General features: G+C 50.6%; 1 protein-coding gene across 7 annotated transcripts in view; it reads left to right on the top strand.

The window, feature by feature from the left end:
- Nucleotides 1–283: 283 nt before the first annotated feature.
- Nucleotides 284–23,449, top strand: part of dmtn (dematin actin binding protein) — a 35,616-nt gene continuing 12,450 nt past the window's right edge. Inside the window, exons 1-5 of one of the 7 annotated variants that reach the window (XM_088624011.1) lie at nt 284–588; nt 18,096–18,156; nt 20,562–20,621; nt 21,437–21,520; nt 22,998–23,153. In XM_088624011.1, coding sequence (XP_088480137.1) covers nt 20,613–20,621; nt 21,437–21,520; nt 22,998–23,153 — 249 coding nt within the window. In that variant the 5' untranslated portion in view covers nt 284–588; nt 18,096–18,156; nt 20,562–20,612. Of the gene's footprint in view, nt 647–12,138; nt 12,190–18,095; nt 18,157–20,561; nt 20,622–21,436; nt 21,521–22,997; nt 23,154–23,449 lie in introns of those variants that run through there. The other 6 variants (XR_015934949.1, XR_015934950.1, XR_015934952.1 and 3 more) reach the window with 6 other exon arrangements.

The raw sequence follows: 23,449 nt of genomic DNA, 5'->3' as shown, positions 1-23,449 counted from the left end.
AGGACCACCTGGGCCACCAGTCAGGGGGTTGTCAGTTCATCGTGAAAAAAAAGTCGACCAGCGACGAAAGCGTCGTCACACATTCCGGAATGAAGGCAGGCCGGCGACAGCCAGGTGTCGGAGACGCGCGGTGTGAGGTCCACGCCTTGCTCTGAACTCGACCTCACATTGTGCCGGCCTGCCCCGTCACCCCCACGGGCGAGGGACGGGAGGGTTTTACTTTCGCGTGCACTTGTCTGAAGCGAAATACTGCCATGTCATGTTTCCCGAGAACCCCACCCCTCCCCTCGCCGAGAATGGATCGAGCCAGATGTGCGCCAGGCAGCGGGAGCGGAGACGCGCACTGCCGCCGCCGGAGCAGAGCGGCGCAGCTCTCGGTGTGAACGGACCGGGAGGGAGGGTCTGGCCTGTGGTTAAAAAACAACACACACACACGCACACACAGACGGACGGACGAAACTGAAAGTCCTGTCCTGGGGATAAATTCAAGAGAAGAGGAAAATTCAGCTTGCTGGGTTACTGAAGAAGAAGAAGAAGAAGGAGACTCCAGCGCGAATGTAGGGAAGCCGCCGGCTGTAGGTGCGAAAGGTGAGCGTGAAATGTCCCGTTATTTTACGGATGATCTCCTCGACGTTTTAACCACAAGGTGAGCGGAGAGCGTGGGGCTCCCGGGCGGTTCGGCGTGACAGTTTTGTGGGCTAGGGGCTTGCACGGGGACTGTCGGTGCCAATTCGAAGGCAGGTCTAGCGGTCATTTAGCTACGCGGTCTCCTGCTTGGACGCGTAGTTTTGTTTTGTTTTGGTTTTTTTTGACGGATGGACATACGGCAGACGCGTGCGGATACCCTTACTAAAACAGCCCGTGTGGGTCCCGTCAGGGTGCTGTAGGGGTGTCCGGGATCGCTGCTGAGACAGGAGGAGAATTCCGACATGTCTGTAATAGCCCTTGAGTGATTTCCGCTGGGTGGGGGGGGGTGCTCTGTCCTGCCACCAGAGACGGACGTACTGTACGCTCGCTCTTTTTTTTATTTTCTTCCATTTCTTCTTCTTCTTCCCCCTCCGTCATTCGTTTATCTGGCGGTGAGGGGGGTGATTTACGTAACAGAAGCGAGAGCGAGAGCGGGAGAGACGCAGGTGCCTTGCCGTTCAAGGGCAGCCCAGAGAAATCGGGATATTGTCTTCCCAGCGCGGAGCGGACGCGATCTCCCGGCCGTGTGCGCTGCGCCTCGCTGTCGACACGCGCGCTGGGCATGTGCCGTTGCCCTGACCGCTAGCTGTTAGCAGCGTTGTGCAAGCGCCGGACGCTCCTCTTGTATCGTTAACGCCTGCGGTCAGATGAAAATACCTGTGCAAGTGTGCTACAGTTAGGCGGGTGAGTGGGGGGGAAATGTCGGGACGGTGAATTCTTTGTGACAGCGGCCGCCTGCCTTTGTGTGGAAATGAGGCCGAGGTAGGGTGCTGCGTGGGGTCTTCTATAAAAACATCCGCACTTGTTTTTGCGACTTCGGGTTAAGCCATTTTCGCTCAGCACGTCAACCTGTTACACGGCTTTAAGGGGATTTATTTTTTTAAGCATTCCGCAGCGTTGCTTTGAACACATGGCCGGGATATACACGTTGGGTTACAAGCCGTGTTCCCGGGAAGGAGTTCTCTGTTTCCCTGTCGGCTCCGGGGGTGCGGTGCGGTGCGGTGCCGCATCTTCTGTGTGTGGGATGAATATCCCAGGCAACCGGAGCGCCGTGTGGGCGGCCCGTGCGGTTCCACGGGCGCGCGCTCGGTCTGCCATGGTTACAGCTCCATCAGTAACCTCCCGAGCCACACACACGCCCCGAGAGAGAGAGAGAGAGGCTGCTGCCGCCTCCACGCGTGTCGGCGGCCACAGAGGACCGTGCCTCCGTGACGTCTCGCCTCTGACTGACTGCAGCTTCAAGTTTAGGCCTCTTGGACGCAGTCCAAACCTGGTCCGAGCGCCTCGATAGAAGCCGTTCCCCCCCCAAAGTCCCGGGAATTGGGAAGGAGGGGTGCTGTCCACTCCCTAACCCGACCCACCGCGCTACGCCTCTCTCACCCGCGCCGTTAGCTGAGGAAGCCTGTCCGCTCGGAGACCACCGGGCTGTGCCAGACCCACGTTGTCACTGCGGAGACGTCACAGCCTGTACCCGCGCCCCCACAAACACAGCAAGACGCACTCACTCCCTGTCACCCCGGGGTACGGGGGAGAGGCTGCGTCTGGGTCCTGTTGGTCTTGCCCTGTGGGGTTTTAAGAACAGTCCCCTGGGGCTTGGCTCTCAGCAGGTGAGCACTGAGGACTGTAACTAAGGGTAGGGAGCTGTGCCTTCGGAGATCCTTCTAGAAACAGCCGCTGGGATCCATCTGAGCTGGAGGGACATCTTCGAATCAGAAGCCCCTCTGCTGCACACAGAGGTGTGTGCGTCTCTCTCAGGTACCCCCCTGTCCCTGCCTGAGGCCCACAGACCTGTTCTTTAGGGACCTGTTTATCCTGGATGCCACAGCACAGGGTCTGTAAGGGTCAAAGTATCGGCTTCAGTCACATGGCTGTGTAGCTTGTTCCATGCTCCCACCACTCCTTGGGTAAAGTCACGCCTGCTGTTCTTGTTTTCAGATCCACTCCCACGTAGTTTCCGGGTTGTGTCCTCTTGTTCGTATTCCGCTGTCCGAAGGGAGCCCGTGTGCTGGTTACTGCCGTTCTGCTGCAGAACACGTCTGTCGTGTTTACACGGCGTCCGAATGGAAAAAAAAGGCTTTGTGGCGTCCGGCAAGTGGAAAAGTAGCCCAGACCAATTGGAAAAGCAAGACGGAAATGTTCTTGGAGCACGGAAAAGAAATCTGAAAAGATATTAATGCACCTAACTTGCAGTTTTAGCTAAAGTCATTTACACTGAAGTATTTATACCACTAAGAATTGAAGCAGGGGCAACCCGAATGAGGTGCCTGGCTCAAGAGTACAGAAGCCGTGCCTCACCTCTGATTCGAACCTGCAGCCCTAAAGTTGCAGGTCTAGAACCCGGACCGCTGCCCTACACTGCTTGTGTTTGGGTACAAACAGGTTTGAAAATGTTTGTAAAAGCCAGTGGTGACATTAGCCAAGTAGCATGAAGAGCTTTCTGACACCAGTGTTATCCTACAGCAACAAAAGCAACAGGAAATTCTTCTGCAATGTCCAGCTTCCTTAGGGGAATTTTTTCCAAGTTGGTGTCATGCTCCCAGAGTTCCTTTCTGGGTCCAAAAAGTCACATGTGCAGAAAACTGAAACAAAACTAAGGGAGACGTACATTTAGGAATGCTTGTCTTACACTGTTACTCCCAGGTAATACCCTGGTGTGTGTGTTTGCATTGGCATGTTGTACTATCAATGGGGAGGCATCTCCAGAGTGGGACTGACTGTATTTCAGACTGACTGGCTTACAAATCCAAAAATGTTAAAAAATGATCTGTTTTGGATCTGCTCTCACTCTACATGGAGTTTTATTTAATGGGAGAGCGAAATGGTCACCAAAAAAAGAATGAGGGTCAATGGGAGGTCAGCACAAAGACAGGAATACAAATGCAAGTGTGCTCGAGTGCATGTGTGTACATATATGAGCATGTGTGCAGTAGATGTGTGTACATGTGAATGCATGTGTCCGTGCATGTACATGCGTGTGTGTACTTGTGCGTGTGATCGTGTATGCACATGCGTATGTGCATGTGTGTATGTGTATGCGTGGGCACGTTGGTGTATGTGTGGATAGAGGTGGGTGTGAGTATGTGTGTGCATGTGTACACGCATGTAGGTGTGTGCATGTGTGTAGGTGTGCATGCATGTAGGTGGGCATGTATGTAGGTGTGTGCATGTGTGTAGGTGTGCATGTGTTTATGTGGAGGAGATAAATAGGGGGTTGGATGGAAGAGGCAGACGCCTACCTGTGTGAGAGTTTGATTCCAAGAAAAAGACACCAATAGCTCCCAACGCCTCCTCTTCCCTGCTGTGTTTCACTACAGAGTCAGGCGTGGATCCCTGCAAGTGCATCTCCACGACTTCTGTACTGGAGTGTTTAATGGCAATGGAGTACTGACTGCGTGGGTCGCTATTTAACACAACGATGAAATGAAATGATCCATACAGTATTCTGATTTGGGGCATGCGCCTGTGAAGTATTGAGATTTTCCCTTCCAGCAAAAATATTGCAAGGAAAGAGATCAAAGTAATGTACTGTTAATACTAAAAATTTTCAATTCTTTACTTCACTATCGGCTGACACCTTCTCGAGTTGCTGGGTATTTGATAATAACATTTTGAAATCTCTTGTTGTTAAAGCTTTGTGGATTGTGGGAAGATCACATTTGCGACCCTGTAGCACGATGTGGTGACCCTGTAGGTGTAAGAGCTCTCTCACATGGGAGTCAGATTTAAAAGGTGCTTCAGCAGCTCCAAAACTGCAGTAAAATCCCATCCGGTAACATATTCAAGCTTAGCTAAATGCAGCGTGTGCACCAACACAAAGAGAGAAGTCATACAGTGTGTGAAAACGTAAGGCTTGAGATTTTAATGTTTAACATGTTGAGACATACTTGTCCTTCACCTCGTCCTCACCAAGTCCTAATCGTAGATACAAATAACCTCATTTGACAAACAGCACAAAGATTCTACTTTGTCATTATTTATTTTTAAAAAATCAGCTAGCATTCAATATCTTTGTGTGGAAAAAGTATAGTAAGTGTAACTCACTCCCTGCTAGAATCCACTTAAACCGTCAGCAGGTGTACTTCCTTTTTAACCACACTACAGACTGGCCTCCTCCTGAGTGGGCTTCTGAAGAACGCAGCCTGTTAGCAGGGTGACACAAAATGAAGGAACAAGATGAAGAAGCTGAACCTCTCTCTTTTGATTAGATGTTTGAGAGGAGTCATCAGGTATGAAGCGGACCAGAGCAGCAGTGTGGGTGGGCCGGGGGTTGTGTTGATCAGATGTTAGTGCGGCCCATGTAATTGAACTCATTTAGATTTTCTCTTTTGCAAAGTGTGTTCCAGTGGTGAGATAGTGGATTTCAGGATTTTCTGTGACATAGAGCACAGGGCCATAAAGTGCTCATTGTGGAAGCTACCTCAGAGTCCTGTACATATATCCTTCCATCTAGTACAGGGTCAAGGGGGAGCTGGAGCCTGTCCCAGCAAGCAAAGGTCACAAGGCAGGATACACCTGGACAGGACACTAGTCTATCACAGGGCACACAGACACAAACACACACACTCACACCAGGTTCAGTGTTCCAAGTTTACATGGGAGAGCATGCACACCCCACACCGATAGCACCCCAGGTCTGGAGTTAAAACCAGACGCCCAGCTCTGGGAGGCAGCGAAGCTAACCTCTGTGCCATCATGCTGCCCGCTTCATTCATAATAAAAGAAAACTCTTCGGCATTGGCATTCTGTGAAATTTAACACCCAATTAAAAGCATAAGGACCAAAAAGGCAGACCGAGGGGAAGCACATTTGAGAAAGAGATTAGGAGGTACTACTTTACACCAAGGGTTGTGGGTGACTGGAACAAGCAACCTAGCCATGCTATTGGTGCTCCCATATTCTTCAAAGGTTGGATGATGTAAAATGAGTTAGATGGACTAAGTAGCTCCTTCTCATTTATGGAGAACATTTATGTAACCTTTATGGAAAGAGGCAATGTTTTGTGTTTGGTGGGATGACTGGTGAGAGACTGATACTAGCAAAGAAAAGATTGTGTGTACTGTATGTGGTAGAGAAAATGCATAAATGATTGTGAGTGAGAAGGGCAGGAGGGATTTTAATCGCATCTTGTTGGAAAGTCACACACATCCCCCTCCCCACACCAGTTCAGACGCCCTCCTGCTCCCCTCAGACAACAGCAGGTCCTCTGCTCTTTCTGCCTACTGTAGATCCCTGTGTTGGCCTGTGGATCCACTCGCTGGTCAAGGATATAGCCTCTCAGTCCAGGTAAACCGGTGGTTCACCTGGTGCCTCCGCTCAGGGATTCATGTTTATTTTTTGGAAAACCAGTCAGTCTTCGGACGGGCTCTGTGTCTCAGCCCAGCCCTGATCATTCCCGAGCTCTTGCCTCTTGCATCCCGCTCCTGTGTCCGTGCTGGTGCCAGGGCTCGGAGACAGGAGAGACTGCTGACAGCCTGGCAGGGGCTCAGACTCCCATATCCCAAATTGCTTCGCCTCAGACGCAATTAAATTATCCGCCGTCTCATCAAGCAAACAAAACATAAACTTGTCTGCCTCATCTGATTCAATACGTTTCTCTTTATTTTATGCAAAAGGTGGGGTATGAGAGGAATCCGAGTTTCTTCTGCAGTTTCTTGAAGGATCTCATAGGGGTTGTGTTTAGGAGCTAAAGTAAAATCCTTCAGTGACTTCAAATCCATCCATCTGTTTTCTAACTATTAGTCCAGGATCGCTGGGAAACCAGAGCCTATCCCAGCAAGCAACAGGTTGCACAAAGGCAGAGTACACCCTGGACAGGAAGCCTGTCCATCGCAGGACACACACACAGACACCAGCGTCAGTTTTCCCAGAAGCCAGCTAATCTAGCAGTATGTCTTTGGATTGTTGTAGCAATCCCATGTGAACTTGAGGAGAACATACAGACTCCACACAGACAGCACCCCAGGTCAGGAATTGAACCCAGGGCCCCAGCCCTGGCCACTGCGCTACTGTGCTGCCCTGAATGCAAATAAAACTTGTCTCATTAGACTGCTTGTGTAAGTCCAGTGTCTCTGCAGGTTTTGTGGTATTGCTCTTTGTGTCAATATGTGCACATTCTTTGAATTTATTGAATTATTATAAGAGAAGTGTTCCTATAATACCAATTTTTTAATTGCACAGTGTTGGTTTTACTCAGCCTGTAAAGGGCTGAACACATTTTCTTTGAACGCTTTCATGTTCCATTAAGGAACCCTGTAATACAGTACCGTACTTCGCAGTGGGTACCATACATCTGCATATTCATCATCTGAAAAAACTGTTGCTGCAATTGATAGGAAAAAAAGAATGTTCTGCAATATTTATCCCTTTTAGAAATGTACAGTTTAACGCAACTAATTTGACAATCCACCCACAGAGAGTATTCTTACGCAACTGTAACATTACTGCGTTCACCGTAAATATTCCTTGATTGACAACACAGCCTTGCTCACGATTGCTGGATTCGTTATGAACTTGAAACTCCAAATCAGATTTAGCTTTAAGTGCCTGCTAATCACCACTTGCCCACAATGCTGTGCTCACGCGGAAGTTTTGTGGATCAGAACGTGCTGCTGTGTTAATTATAACGTCAAGTGACATTGTGATAAAATACTCGCTTTTAATGCACAAAATGTAGAAAACCATTATCTTGTCACAAACCCTGGTTTTCAGTGTTATGTTTTGTATTCAGCTGCAGGGCTGGAGTATTGTACTTCTTTTTTAAATCTTTTAATCATTTAAAATCTCATCTGAGGCATTTTAGAGACTTCTGGGCACAGAAGTTCTAGCATTAGTCATCACATACTTCCAAAATACTCACTCTTTTGTGTTTAAAATGCAGATATGCTTTTCCAACCTTTTAAAGATCTGCAAATGAATGAAAACTGTCTTCCATATTATGCATTTTGTTGCTACTGTTGTTCTGTCACAGGCAGGACATTGTATTACAGCCACACACTGTACCGGCAGAGGGACAGGCTGATTGTCCCTTTATGGTTGTGAGCGTGACTGCTCTAGGGTTGTGCATTGATACCTGTTGTCACGAAGCGTCTTTCAGGACCCTATGCAGACAGCACAATCTGGAAGGGAGTGAGAAAACACATGGAAAAAAGACTAGGCTAGGGGCTGGAAGAAGAACAGGGGGCGTGTCCAAGGTGCACTGGTGCTCGAGGGGGGGGTGTCCAGGGCAAACAAGTCCCAGGGAGTCCGTTAGAATATCCTGGGAAAGCCAATGTCCAAAGCCGGGTGATCCATCCTGACACAGACGAACGAAGGTAAAGGCGAAGGGTCAGGGGAATAAAAGAGGGGTAACGAGACCAGACGCTCCCAGTCCTGGACCCAGATGGTCAGGACGCCGTTGTGAAGCCTATGCTGTGGAGTCGCTCCTGGACTCACGGGTAGGCGGGCTTCCGGGCGTCCATCTTCCAAAGCTGAGCCCAGATTGGCAGGAACGTCTGGCTTTCATAGGACGGGGGCTGGAACCGGAGGCAGGTGCAGGAGATAAATCATAAACTAGGAAGGGCTGGAGCGTCCTTAATAGGAGGGGTTTACGATCCGTGACACCCGTGAGGCACAGAGAGGCCTGCTGGGAAATACTGTGCCTTTCAGCCATTCTGGTAGAACTGCCTGCAGCAGTCCGCACAATCAGTCTTCTGCAGTGTGGGGGGCACTTCTCTGCGTAGGGGCTGCTTCTGAGCACGAAGCACCGTTTCAAGGCAGAGCGGAGGTGGGGAGCTGGTGGCCGAGTCCTGTGTCATCCTGTGAGTCACGCTGCCCCCTGGTAGTGGCCTCCTCCGTGCTCAGAGAGACGAAGAGGCCTGGGTGGGCTGGGATAGACTGCCTCTGAGCTCTTGCGCACGGTGGTGTGAATGCTGGAGCACAGGAGTCCAGTCCTGGTCCTGGAGGGACTGGGGTTATGTTTTCCTGCCTTATCAGATGCATTACAATAGCATATGAGGGGAAGGGAATGAGCACAGGGTCTGTGAGGGGAGGGGAGCGCAGGGTCTATGAGGGCAGTGGAATAAGCACAGGGTATATGGGGAGAGGTGAAGTGAGCACAGGGTCTATGAGGGGAGGGGAATAAGCGGAGGGTCTGTGAGGGTAGGGGGAACACAGGGTCTGTGAGGGGAGGGGGAACACAGGGTCTGTGAGGGTAGGGGGAACACAGGGTCTGTGAGGGGAGGGGGAACACAGGGTCTGTGAGGGGAGGGGGAACACAGGGTCTGTGAGGGTAGGGGGAACACAGAGTCTGTGAGGGGAGGGGGAACACGGGGTCTGTGAGGGTAGGGGGAACACAGGGTCTATGAGGAGAGGGGGAACACAGGGTCTGTGAGGGGAGGGGGAACACAGGGTCTGTGAGGGTAGGGGGAACACAGGGTCTATGAGGAGAGGGGGAGGACAGGGTCTATGAGGAGAGGGGGAGGACAGGGTCTATGAGGGTAGGGGGAACACAGGGTCTATGAGGGGAGGGGGAGGACAGGGTCTATGAGGGTAGGGGGAACACAGGGTCTATGAGGAGAGGGGGAGGACAGGGTCTATGAGGGTAGGGGGAACACAGGGTCTGTGAGGGTAGGGGGAACACAGGGTCTATGAGGGGAGGGGGAACACAGGGTCTGTGAGGGGAGGGGGAACACAGGGTCTGTGAGGGTAGGGGGAACACAGGGTCTGTGAGGGGAGGGGGAACACAGGGTCTGTGAGGGTAGGGGGAACACAGGGTCTGTGAGGGGAGGGGGAACACGGGGTCTGTGAGGGTAGGGGGAACACAGGGTCTATGAGGGGAGGGGGAACACAGGGTCTGTGAGGGGAGGGGGAACACAGGGTCTATGAGGAGAGGGGGAGGACAGGGTCTATGAGGAGAGGGGGAGGACAGGGTCTATGAGGGTAGGGGGAGGACAGGGTCTATGAGGGTAGGGGGAACACAGGGTCTGTGAGGGGAGGGGGAGCTTTAGCTGTGAGGTCACTGTTTTACATGCAGGTAAAGTCCCAGCACACGGCAGGGGTCAATGGCAGCTGTTGATCTGGAAGGTAAAAACACTGGTAACGTCTTTATTTAAAATAGCACAGAATCTTGGTCACTGCGCTATAGAAAGGATGTAGTGCTCTGGAATCAGTCTGGAGAGGAGCAACCAGATACACTCTGGGGTTTCAGGGAATGTCCGACACTGACAGGCTGAAGAAACCGAACCTCTGTCGACTTGAACAGAAAAGAGGACGTCACAGCGGGACCTGATACAAGTATTCAGATTCTCAGAGGCTTTGACAAAGTCGCATTTCTTCGGAATGAAAAGTGAAACACGAACCAGAAGGCACAGGTGGAAAACTGGGGAAAAGTGCATTAAAAACCGAGATCTGGAGGCGCTTCTTTACAAGAAGGGTTGTGGGAGTCTGTAGCAAGCTGCTTCGCCAGGTTGTTGAAGCTGATACGCTGGCTTCTTTCAAGAAAGGGCTGAAATCAAATAATTCCAAACTACCAGGCAGGCCAGACGTCCTCTGATGTGCTTGAAGCTGTGGTGTATTTATATTTTTTGTCAGTGCTGAAGATGAGTGGAAAGAGACCAGAAAGGAGAAAGGTGCAGCACAAGATGGATGTGATGCCTGAAGCGGGGGCCAGACACGTCCTCTTCGTCTCTATCAGCCCTGCCAGCACGGACCGCTGCGCAGAGGCCTGCTGGGAGGCAGGAGGGTGGCAGGAGTCTCTTCCCCCAGCATTGATTCATCTGCTAATTGGAACACAGTTTCACCACAGACCCAAAGGGACTGAAGGAGTTTGGTCAGGATGCTTTCTGATGGCTGCTAACTCAGTGTTGGTTCTAGGGATCCATCAGACTGTACCACAGGGGTCTTTGCATGTTTCTCACAAATGCCCCTGGGTTGTGGGAAGATGTGGGGGATAGGATACTGTAGATGCTTCTTAATTCATATTGGCCATTTCCCTCTCTATAAAACGTGGCAACTTATTTTCACAGTAGTTCAGTGCCAAACCTTTTCCTCCTGTTTTTAGAACACTGAGGTGTTGCCATCCCCTGCTATGATTTACTGCTTTTTTTCTAAATCACTGCTGACTCAGAATAGATCCTTAGATTTTTACCCTGTCCTTTCCTATCTAGCTTGTGCGGGCAAGATAGAAAGAAAGACATTTTTTCTCCCCCTGCTTTTTGTGTGCTCTCCTATCAAAGGCTGGTGGAGAGCGCCTGAGTTGAGCCCCCTCCCCATTCCTTGTGGGTCGAGCTCATTGCTTGAATTTTTCTCATCTAAAGTTGACGCGGCAGAAGTGCTGAACTGAATCCTGCCAGCTCCTCGGAGGAGAGATAAACACTGCCGGCTCCGCTGAGAAAAGACGGCGAAGGGCCGGAGAGAGAAAGCGATCTGCTCTTAACGAGGCTCCTCGTGCTGCGCGCTGCGGCTGTGTCTCCCAGCCCCGTGAGGCCCGGAGAGCTTGATCAGGGAGCAGACCGGGGCCTGCCTGGCGATCACGGACACACCAGCACAGCCCGTGCGGCACACCCAGATGCAGTGCCGAACAGCAGGGCAGACAGAACCAGCCCATTGGGAGGCATGACAGGCAAGCAGCGCAGGCTGAGATCGCTGCCCCCTGGAGGACATTAAGATAACACTATTCCACGTTTCAGTAGTCCAGTTGGATCCTAATAAATGCAAGAGAGACGAGCCATGCAGGGTGTGCTTTCGGCATAGCTGGCCTGGATGGAGGAGTGGAGCCCTGCTTCACAGGCCCGAGGGCTGTAGATGGGGTGGCAGGAGGGGGTACGGGAAAAAGGCACTACTGGAATTTCCAGGTGCGAGGCTGACTGGATATCCATTGGTGAGATGAGGATCAACCCTTCCTGCCAAAATGTCATTCTGTCTTCATGAGGAATCTGTGTAATCTCACATGTCGCCTCGCTCGGTGTCTCCGGGTGGCTGGGTCAGCGCCAGGTGGCTCGGCCTGTACAGAATGTCGTGCAGCCTTCACGCAGTGAAGGGAGCGGACGGTTGTTGAAGGGGGGCGGTCTGAATCAGGAGCGGGGTATGGGAATGCCTTCTCTTATCTCCCGCGCCGCGCGGCGGTCTGGGGGCCGGGTGGGGCGGCGGCGCTGTGGTTGGGCCGCCCTTATCTGGGGCCGCAGCCTCTCCGGGGAGCAGCGGCCGAGCCGAGGTGATGAATCTGCAGCGGGTGGCCAGGGGACAGGTGGGGCGAGTGTTGCCACGGCGACGGGGGGGGCGGGCTCTGGGCGGCGGCCTGCTCTGCTGTGCCGAGATAAGTGTGTTCTGTTCAGGGCTGGGGGGGGGGGGGTGGAGCTTAGGATTTCCTTGTCGACACCAGAAGGTCGTCGTCATGGAAACCAATGCGTATCATTAAGAATTGTTTTTTTCCACTATCTCATTTTGCCTCTTTCTGTTTTGTCGAATTACTTTTTCCTCATTGTGAGCGAGTGTGCTCTTCTGCTGCTCTAGAAACGGGTCTTGGAGGTGAGGTGCGACATTTGTTTCATTTCGTTTGGTGGTTTATTTTTGGTCAGGCCAGCGTGCGTTTTGGAAGTGGGGAGCTGCTTCTGTTTTCCAAGTTTTGTTTTGTAACTTTTTAGGTTTTGTGCTTCCCAGCACATTTTCGCAGTCTCCTCTGGGTTGTCTTGATAGAGCTCGGGGGGCCCCATGTGACATCTCTGATAAGCTGCGTTGGCTCAGTGTTTTTGTGGTCTGGAGAGGAGAGCAGTCTGCTGGGGCCAGTTTCCAGAGCCTCTCGGCCCTCTTGAAGAGCTCCAGACAGCGAGCTTGCTTTATCGGACATTTACTGGCTAGAAAAATCCTGCTTTTGTTGCTTTCGCAGCTCTTTCCCCTCCTTTCTCCTGGCCTGTGATGTGTTAGAGCCCCAGTAACCACAGAGGTTACTGCTTTCCAATTTGGCATCACTGAGCAGCCGGAGTCTATCCCAGCAAGCAACAGGCACAGGGCAGGGTACACCCTGGAGGGGACGCCAGTCCATCGCAGGGCACACACACAGACACTGACGCCGACGTGCACTCACACAAGGGCCAGTTTTCCCAGAAACCAATTAACCCACCAGCTTGTCTTTGGACTGTGGGAGGAACACAGGGAGGACATATAAACTCCAAACAGATAGCACCCCAAGAATTGAACCCAGGGCCCCACTGCGCCACCATGCCTGCCTACCACGGCTGGGCGTTCTTCCCTTGGGTGAGAATCCCCCCCAGGTATTCCCACCATCATGACCAGTCAGCACGAGCACGTGAGGGTGAGCGCGGTGGCTCGGGGGGACTGGGGACAGCAGTATGAAATCTCGAGAACAGCTGCATGTGTGTTGCTGGTTTCTCTTTCTTGTCCGTTTGTTGTCGGGGCTTGCTGGGGGGGTGAGGAAAACGGACAGAGGCAGGGTCCTGGTGGGGTCCAGGCAGGCTCTCGGAGAGCCTGGTGGGAAAACGCCTGCGACTGTGCGAGTCAGCCTGGCAGAAAGAAAATAACCCAGCCGCCTTCGTTTTTGATGGTGCACATTGGAGACGTTGTCTTGTAGGCAGGGACGAGCTCTCAGAGAGGTGCAGACGTAGTTGTGTGTTCTGAGTCCCTGGCACAAAGCAGAAGGGTTGCTAACCACTTAACCGATATTTACGGGATTCTTGCACAAAAGCTCCCTGGAAGTTGCCACCCAGAATGTGAATTGCCCGGTCGTTTGCATTTGTTGTTGTAGAGAAAAGTCAGCAGAAACGCTGCCGGCCCAAGCAGGGGAAGACAACATCAGACACAAAACCACCCCACTGCCAATAAATCTGTGCAATGTGCTGCTATGGAGCAAAGACAAAGGAGAGCTTAACGTGGGCACACTTTAATCCCTGGCTCGCTGTCCGGGAGCCCCTCTGAAAAGGCAACAAGCTCCCAGAGATGGGCGCGCGCACGGATCACTGCTCACGGCCGCATATTTCTGGTCTCTGACGGAAAGAGTAAGGAAATCAGCCTCAGGTTCTCCAGGGACTCGGCTGTGTCCTGCAGGCTGGAGCTCAGTGCAAAGTCTTGAGCAGGCCTTCTGTAGACTTTAATGTTGTCATACCGACATCAGGGAGGTTTCTAGAGGGCATTTCATCAGAGGGGTTCGCCTAGGCCCTTTCCTAATATAAGAACAACAGAGAACTTACAGACAGAAGGAGGCCTTTCAGAACACCTGGTCTGTTGGGTGCTTGGCAGCTAAGGGATCCCAGGATCTCTTCCAGCTGTTTCTGAAAAGAAACTTAAGTATCGGTTTTAACAATGAGGCTGAGTAGCTTGATCCAGACTCCCACAACCCTTTGTGTAAACAAAGTGAAAAGTGTGCAGGCGTTTCCTCTTGTTCTCGGTTTGAAGCACACTTCGACAGCGTTCAAGACTCCGTTCAAGACTAATCCTCTTAAGTCTTTCTAAAGCCTTTTAAGCAACATACTGTTCTCATCAAGGGGTCTGAAAAGGATGTGTTTTTAGAGGGGTTTGTTGGAGGATTTCAGAAGGCCTGTTTTGGGATATAGATAAACATCTTCGCAGTCTCAAGTGTGCTCTTCTAAAGGAGCTGAGGCGTCAGGCAGGAGTCAGCAGGTACGCAGATAAACGAAGAGAACTGGTGGCACAGCCCGACGTCAGTGTGCACTGCAGCTACAGTCTTGATTCTGACACACTTTCCACTGGTGCTCTCCACTCTTGTAGGGGAATTGAATCTGAGGCTGTGAGTTGGCAGAGGTATCTGTTTGTGTCACATGAGATTAGAGCGTGTTCATCCGCTAGTTCAGGGATTCTTGGTTCTATCCGGGAAGCAAAGTCAGATGAATCATTAAATATGAACTCGTTCCATGAAGTCAAGAGCTTAGGCTCTAGGCAGCCTGCTGAGTTCATTTAACATGCTAACATGGAAGCCATTTGCTGATATTACAAATGGCTTCCATGCACATGTCCTGCAGGGGTGACTGCTGGGTAAAATGCGCGCGGAGGCTGAGAGTCTGTGCTCCTTTTCCTCTGTGGTTTCAGTGCATTAGAGAGGGTTTTACAGGATGAGTTCACTCGCAGTCTGTGATCTCCTCAATTAGTTGAATTTGCCCTCCCATCTGCACTGTACAAGATATTTTAAGCCGGCCTGTGGATCTGATGGGTTTTTTTCTGTAACTGAGACACAAATGCACAAATTCCAAATTCCTGAAGGAGCTGGACAGATGGTCCTGGAATAGGCATCGTCCTGCCAGCCCTTTCGGAAGAACACAAGAAATGGGAGAAAACCTTCCTGTGCTGAGCTTTTCTTTTTTCATTTAGACACGAGTTCCGTTTCTGACTCTGTTTTTTATTCTTCTGTCAGTGTGGGGAAATAAGGTCATTAGAAGGTCACACCTCTCTTTTCTCCTTGTTGGGTCCCAGCTATTGATTAAAGTGTGAATTTCAAACACTCTGACCTGTACTGCATCTGCACGTGTTGCTGACTGTCTTACTGTAACACGCCTGTAGTGTGTGGTCACTGCTTGCACCCCTGACACTGCTGGCCAAGTGTCGGGGTGTGATTGTGCGTTAGTGCTCTGTCTGTCAGCTGTGTTGTGCATAAACAGAGTTTAGAACACAATGGGGAAAAAAATGGAAACACAATGGAAAATAAAGTCTTGCACATTGCCTGTTGTGTTCTGCACACTGTCTGTTGTCTCTGTTCTTATACAATTGTGTTGTTGTTGTTTTTTTGTACTTCTTACTGTCTGAGAGCTAGCTAAATAGCATTTCGTTATACCATATACCTGTATATGAGTATAATGACAATAAACTTGAACGTGAACTTGAAAATAGGAGTAAATAAATCTCCAGGCATCTCCCACCACCATGAAAGACTGCTTTCCAGTCTGCATGCAAGTCTCCGTCTTGCACTGCTCCCATCCTGAATTTTCTCACAAGGAGGAAACTTTCTCGAAGTGCCTGGGAGGAAAAGTGACAGCGCGCATCGCAAACAGGAGCATTCCAGACGCGGTGTGTTTCTTCGTATGGCGGGATAATCCGTCACAGATTGTCACTTCGGTGCGCGGGGAGTTACGCGATCTCCTGGCCCACAAGCCTTTGTGCTATTTCTGACGCTTTGAACAGGGGAAGGGTGATTATGCTGCTACCAAAACACAGCTAGAAATAACACAATTATAATCCAGAATCCTTTACATAACCGGCAGTGTGAAAAAGAGTGTGCATCTGAATGTTGTAGGACTGGGGGATTGAATGTATTTGCAGTTAATTTTAGTATACGTGTAGATTAGATTGCGGTAATTATTACCACGCCAAGTAATTGATGAACTGTTATGACTGCACCCTTGACGTGATCCCTCGGAAATGATGGATCAGCTGGAAATTGATCTGTTCTGCAGATCAATTCCTTTGAATTAAACCCGAGCAAGCCCGTTTAACGGGTCGGATGCTGGGCGCTATTTCATTTGAGAAGAGAGGGGCGTGCGCTTAAACGTTTTGAGCTCTTTGCAAAGGGGGGAGGGGGGGGCGTCACTGTGTCTGAAAACTGCCGAAAGTGTTTTGTTCACTGTTTGTGTCTGATTTGCTGGCAGCACTGAGCCTCTGAGGTCTATATTGTTAAGCAAATCTAAAGTGCAGCTCATGGATTACGGTTTTAGGCTTAAAACAGGCTTTGAATTCAGTGACTCAGACGTTGGGACGCATTTGGCCTGTGTTTCTCCTTGGGTGTGAGATCCAGAGCCTTCTCTTTTTACAGCTTTTCACCCGGTGTGTTTATTCCTGGGAGCTGGTATTTAAAGATTAAAACTATTTGCATACGCTGGCCTCCGTCGCGGTGTGCTGTGCACCTTGACATCCATTCCATTTTTCTTAACTCTTCGTTCTGTCCTGTCAGAGATTCGCTACAATCTGACAGCAGCACACTTTTGCCAGTTTAACAGTAGTTGATTGATCCCTGTATCCCATCCATTTCTTGAAGGAAGCGAGGGTAGCATGGCTTCAGCAGCGTGGCTGGGTGGCTTGTTCCACATTCCCACAACCCTTTGCATAAAGACATGCCTCCTGGTGTCAGTTTTAAATGCCCTTCCGCATAGATTCCGCCTCTGGTTCGTGTTTCATTGTTGACCCTGAAGAAGTGCTCATAGGAAGTAGCGTCGCTGTCAGAGAATTCGAAGATTTAGTGTGAAGGAAACTGTGTGCTCCATGTTTACAGGGCGCCAGCGCCATTAGGAAGGTGTTTCGCAGCTCTGGGGGTGAAGAACAGTAAGAGTTACACAAGGCGCGAAAGGAGCAGGTAGCGGTCTATTCAGACACAACGTTCTGGCTCTGGAACCTTCTTCAGGTTCACAGTTCACACCTGATGAGGGTGAGGAAGAGGGGGTCAGTGGGGGGGTGAGGAAGAGGCGGTCACTAGGGGGGTAAGGAAGAGGGGGTCAGTGGGGGGGTGAGGAAGAGAAAGTCAGTGAAGGGGGGAGGAAGAGCGGGTCAGTGGGGGGGTGAGGAAGAGGAGGGTCAGTGGAGAGGTTATTGTAGATGATGAACTGCTGCAGGGTAGAAGTCCAGTATCATTTATCAGAACAGGGGGGGCAGCAGAAAGGGATAATTAGTTGTCATGGTTACCCAGGGCAGCATGCAAGACGCCTATAGCTTAACAGCACTCATCAGGGAGTGAGTGAGCCTTCTGTTCTCCAGTCTGGCCTGTACTGTGGCCTCACTGCCTTTAACCTGGGAAAGCTGAGGGGCAGGGGCTCTGAAAGTGGGGTTCTGGAAGTCAGACCCATCCCAGTCAGTCAGTTTGGTGAAGGGGCACTTGAAATGAGAGTCCACCTGGCGTCACTTGGGGGCGATAAAGAGTCGCCCGCCACAAGCCTTTCCTCTCCCCCAGAGCTAGGACACAGGCACGTTCTGCTGGAATCACCGTCCAGGAACATCATCCCACTTCCAGCCTTCCACAGAAAAATCACCCCCCTTCCATGACTGTACAGGAAAATCATCCTGCTTCCATGATTAAACAGGAAATCGTATTACTTCCATGATTGTTAGCAGCGAATTGATCCTAGGATCTGATCCAGCTGTTTCTTGACAGAATATCAGCTTCAACTACATGCTTTGGTAACTCATTCCACACTCCTACAACCCTTTGTGTAAGGAATCGTCTCCTGTTTTAGGTTTTAAATTCTCGTTCCTGAGTGGGGGTAGGCAGTGGGTGACTAGCATTGATGGTTGTAGCAAAGAAGTGCCCATGTGTAGAAAACTCTGTACAGAAACAGACAGACAGTGAAGAACAGCCGCCTTTCCCTAGGAGAAGGGAAAAATGGAAAGTTCTTGCACACCTCAAACAATCCAGACGCCTTTTTGTAAGTGAATAAAGTATGAAAATGGTTGTTGATTCTATTTCATGCCCTCTCTTTTTTCAGAACTGAGTCTGAGGGCTGAGCGACCTCAATCTGACTGACATGACCCATCTGGAAGTCTCAGGTATGAGCACCGGGGTACAGACCCCCCCCATGATAGTGAGACAGTAACAGTTAAAGAGGTAAACTGGAGTGCTGGGCTCCAAGGACAGGAGGGAAGACCCGGCCTGACTGAGGGCCAGTCATTCCCAGATGGAAAGAGAGATGCGCACAGACGTCAAGCAGATTGTGTGCAAAAGGAGGTCCTGTTTGTGTTGTGAAATACAGGCCCTGAGCCTGGGTTTCTCAAGGGACCTTCTCGGTTTTTGGTGTTGTGGCTTTGTTCGCCATCAACAAAATTTCCCGGCACGAGCCGTGGCGTCTATCCTGCGGGATGACCTCTGTGTCATGCAGGCTGGCAGCGCAGGGGGTGCCCAGGCCTTCCTGTCCCAGCCTGTCTCCAGACACGCTGGCCGGTTTGCTCTCCCTTCAGGGTCTCGCCCCGCGCACAGACCGCGTGTCCTGACCTGGTCTCGGCTGGAGGCGTGCATGTGTCGGGGGGAGAGGGTAGCATAGCCATCACCCCAGAAAGGAGAATCAGAAGTCACTGACGTCTTGAGGCTCTTAGTGGGACCAGTAGAGCCATCTTTGGCTTGGGCAGGGGCTGGTACTTGAGCTGGACTGGGCAGCCCTGGGGGAGCGGTCCGATTACACCCAGCGCCTGTGGAGGGAGTGCAGGGAGAACAGGCCTGGCTTGGATTTCACTGGTTTACCAGTCGCTGCTCTGCTCGTGTCCTCCGGGCAGGCAGAGGGCGGACAGGAGGGACTTCAGTCCTCCTGAAGCTCTCGATCAGGTTAGCGAGCAGCTGGACAGTGGAAGAGAGGGCACGTGAACAGTCCCAGCCTTCAGCTCTTTTCGTTCGTTAGCTTTGCTGGTCTTGTCATGCTGCTCCCTGATTTGGCCGTACAGTGTGGAAGCAGATCACACTGTAAACAATGTTCCTTACCGTGAACACAATTGCTGATGGATAACGGTGCCAGATGATTGATATGGCGTTTTAATATCTCATGTGCAGTTATGGGCTGTTATCTGCAATATCGTACATCTCTTGTGATCGAAATGTTTCAATATTTGTGTCAGCTAACTGCTAAATCTGCTAAATCCATATCAAGGAGGTCCTGCGATTCGTTCGGAGAGAGCTCAGATTTTATAGCAGTTTGCAGAACTGGTTATGAGTACAGGCATTTCATCTGACTTTAGCTGGCATTGTGCATTTGGAAGGGTCTGCGCTGAAGCCATAAACTCCATCTGGGAAAGACATGATGGAAATATGGTGTTTTGAGAAAGGAAAAAAAGCGCTGTGCATGAGAGTCTGTTTGAGAGGCGTGCAGGGTGTTGTCTGGCTCCTGTGAGAGTGAAGGAGTGGTGCACACTGTCAGTCTGCAGGCTGACACGGAGCAGGAAAGATTCACAGATCGGACCGGCGTCAGGTCATGCAGAAGAGAAGCCAGAGGGGTCATCGTGCCCCTGGTACCCCTGACTTACCTGATATTGTACAGCTCCGAACAGCTCGGAGCTCTCAAGCGCTGCAGCTCTGCATGCACTCTCTTTCTTAACAGAAACAGGCTAGAAACAGGTGCTTTGTGGGATGGCAGAAAAAAAACTGACTGCAGAGTAAAAAAATGACAGCAGAGCATTTCCTCAGATTTCCCCCCCAACAGACCATTTCAACATTTTATTTTTCCATGTTTTACAAAACCGTGATCAGTTAAAAGCTCTCCAGACCTGTTATTCACCCGCCAGTGAACTTGTGTTCCCTGGGATAGCAAGGGATCTTGCTACAGGATCTACAGGATAGCAGGGGAGGTCTAAAGGGAAGGATCCGTAGATCTGCAGACAGCATTCTGCCGATTCCAGCAGGGATGTGAGGTTCTCGATCAGGGGTGGGTGATCTTGGCTCTTCTGTGGCACACCGTTGTACACCTCTGTTCCCCCTGACCCTTCATTATTGAAGTGCTCTTCAGTCACGAAGGAATCCGTCCAGGGGTCAGCCCTGTAAAGGTTGTGGATGGCCAGAGCTGAGGATGCCTGCCTCTGTTCTAGAGTGAGGGCCTTTTATGAGACTCAGTGGAGTCTGCCTCCCCTCCAGCCCCCACCTCGGCGTGGTTCAGTCATTACTGTCGCTGCCCTCACTGCGCTGAATGGGTCACGGATTCATCACTGCATTTCCAGTGCCTTGTAATTGAGTTTTACCCCGAAACTGATGGATCCGAATATGATTACCCTGACACACTGACGTCTGTTCCCCCAGCTGAAAGGCGGCTCGGATAGCTGTGATTAAGTGACCATAACCACAGCCATGAAATGTGTTCTTTGCTTTTCAAATTTCAGAAGGTCTGTAACCATCATTGAGTTTAGGTTGTGCAAACAGATCTGCGTGAACTCGATTTTCACATCAGTGTTGTTTCCTCTCTCTCTGTTCTTAACAGAATAATTTGGCTGGTGTGTATCAAAGAAGTTATTTCTTTTCTACTCAAAAGATGCAGAAGGTAATCATATTTTTCTACATTTTGTATTTTTCTAGTGTAACTCTGTGTTCCTTGGCCTGACAGGCCATTTCCTAACCATTGCACTGATCTAATTCTTCCACTGCTCCTTCTAAGACCCAGAGTCCAATGATCCTGTTTTTCCATCCTGGAAAAGAGGATATGCAGCGTTTTATCACAGCTGATCTCTTGGTACAGTTAGAATCAGTCCTTTGCAGTGCTTTGTCAGTGGCACGCTCACATTGCAGGCTCAGTTTGTCCGACCTCAGACGCTGAGCAAGGTAATGGCCTGGCCAGCACTGGGAGCCTCAGAAGAAACAGCTGGTTGCAGCTGTGGAAGGTGTTAGTGGACCAGTAGAAGGCGCTATTTCCCCTGGACCTGAATTTCCCAATAATACCAGTCCCGGGAAGGTGGCTGGGCACACTGCTGTAGTATGAGACATTAAACTGAGGGCCAGGGTCCCTGGTCGTTAAAGATCCCATGACACATATTCACAAGAACAGGGCTGTTAACCTCAGTTTCCTGTCTAAATTCCATTGAGGGCTCCTGAAATTTCTCTTTATTTCCAAATGGGGATGCGATTGGGAGAGAGATATCCAAGCGAGCGGACCTCACCAGTGGCTGAAAAGAGAATTGCGGGACTTTGTGCCCTCCTTGGGGGATGCTTTGTTCCCAAGGGTACCTTTCCCAAGATGCCTGTCAGGAACGTGATTATATACTCAGCGCGCAGGAAGCTAGCGGCCCTGTTTTGTGCAGCGGAGTGTGCTTTTCCCTGGTGCCCGTGCGTGTCCCTCTCACGCCGGCCTGTGTTTCCCAGCAGCAGCAGACCAGGACGTCTCCGGGGAGTGTGGGCTCCAACCGGGGCCCCAGTGTGCCTGGCTCTCCAGCCGCCACCATCATGGTAAGAACAGCCCCCCCTCTCTCCGCCGACTCCGGCTCCGGATTCTCCCGGACCCCTCGTGCAGGTTCACCACCCTTTGATCCGCAGCCTGGCCCCGTTCCGCCAATCGATCAACCAGTCAATCAGTCAATCAATCGAGGTTTATTTATCAATGCACGAACACTACAGCATACAGCGGTGTTGTCGGCAATGAAATGCTTTGTCCTCGAGCTCATTAAGAGGGCTAGAAGAGTAGAAGGACAGGAATTGATCGGGATTCGATTAACATTAGGATACAATAAATCACACAATTGCAATTTACAATACAATGTACAGATAGTGCGAAAGTAACACAAAGGTAGGAGGTATTTAGCGCTCTTCCTGTGTAAACACATGCCTGCGCTGCCCCTGGCCCAGTGTCCTTAACGCAGACTGTCTCTGGACTGACCAGTGCTGCTCTGCTGGGGGACAGGGTCTCTGTGAGCTTTATACCCACTTTCTCTCCCCACGCTGCAGTATTTTATAAGGTGGACTTGCAGAAGTGGTTTGAGCCCCAGTGAAAGAATGCTGGACGCAAGGGCTACTGTGTAATTCTACACTGTTAGACAGGAATGCCTGCTGCGAAACTAAGTGACCAATTGTGTTACAGGAAGTGATCTTTGGCAGATAGGGAGGAGGAAGATGAGCATGATCTTGGAATGCTGCCAGTCTGATCAGCACAGGGAAGCGTGATGGAAAACGTAAAATATTTAAGGGCTGTTCTAGTTTCATCACTTTGAGAAAAACACGTCAAGCACCTCTGTGTTTCGCTCCATTGCACGTGAAATAAATACTGCTTTTATCTTCTGAGACGGACTCCTGACTGTCTTTTAAAAGGAAGCAGAAGAAAGTCTCCCACAGCAAAGATAACAGAGGGCACACAGGTTCACCCTGCCTGAAGATAACAAGGGCTTTAGGGGTGAGGTCAAGGCAAGGCCTAGAAATAGCAAAAACGTTACAGGATTTCTTGATCCATTTAACACTGGAGAAAAAGACTCATCCTTCCCGGTGGCCAGGGTTTCAGGGTGAAATCTGCTGCCTGATTGGAGGGCTTGTTTGGGCTCTGACTCAGGATGGGCTGTATGAAGAGCCAGGTGGTGACCTGTTGATTCCTATCGGAGGGATCCATGACTCCTGCGTTTCCCTGCCAGGAGCTGCTGTTTTAGAAAGCAGTCCTGAGACTTCGTCAGCGATTCAGTAGACAGGTGGTTGTGTGTTACATAACGCTCTGCGGCTCTGCAGAAATCTAGTCGTGTTGCGCTAAGAATATCTACTTCTCTCTCTGCTATCTCCCCAGAAAGACACAATCTCAGTCAGCTCATGGTATTAATAAACTCAATCTGAACTTCTCCCAGTAAAACAGTATTTAAACTGGCCAGTACTGTGCCACATTCTTTTTTTTTTTAAGAAGACCTTGCGATCTGACAGATATTGCCTTCTTTCATTCCCTCTTTTCTAGGCCAAAATGGATAACCAGGTGATAGGATACAAGGACTTGGCAGCCATCCCCAAAGACAAAGCGATACTGGACATCGAGCGACCGGACTTAATGATCTACGAGCCCCACTTCAACTACTCTGCCCTGGACCGGACAGAACTGCCCAGGAGCAGAGAGGTGGGCAGATTTCAACTCGCCTGTAGGGATTGTCATTTTCTTGTCTTGCTCGCTGCTCGTGGAGAGCTGGAGCCCTCCCATGAAGGACTTGGGTTTGTGTCTCTCTGTCAGTGAGGTTAAGGAGCCTCAGGGTCTGTCCTGCCTGCCAGCTGATTACCTGTCAGCTGATAACAGTTTCTATTAGGTAGGCTTGACCACACTTGGAACCGATGGCTCAGAGACTCAGAACACTCATTTCTTGTCTCGGGTGGCCTCTAGTGGTCATCTCTTGTAACTACACCCATTCTGACTTTAAA

This window comes from Lepisosteus platostomus, chromosome 3, assembly GCF_059453375.1.
Source record: "Lepisosteus platostomus isolate fLepPlt1 chromosome 3, fLepPlt1.hap1, whole genome shotgun sequence".
Lineage (NCBI taxonomy): Eukaryota > Metazoa > Chordata > Actinopteri > Semionotiformes > Lepisosteidae > Lepisosteus > Lepisosteus platostomus.
Note: the sequence above shows the minus strand (reverse complement) of the source record. Positions and strands in the feature narration are given on the sequence as shown.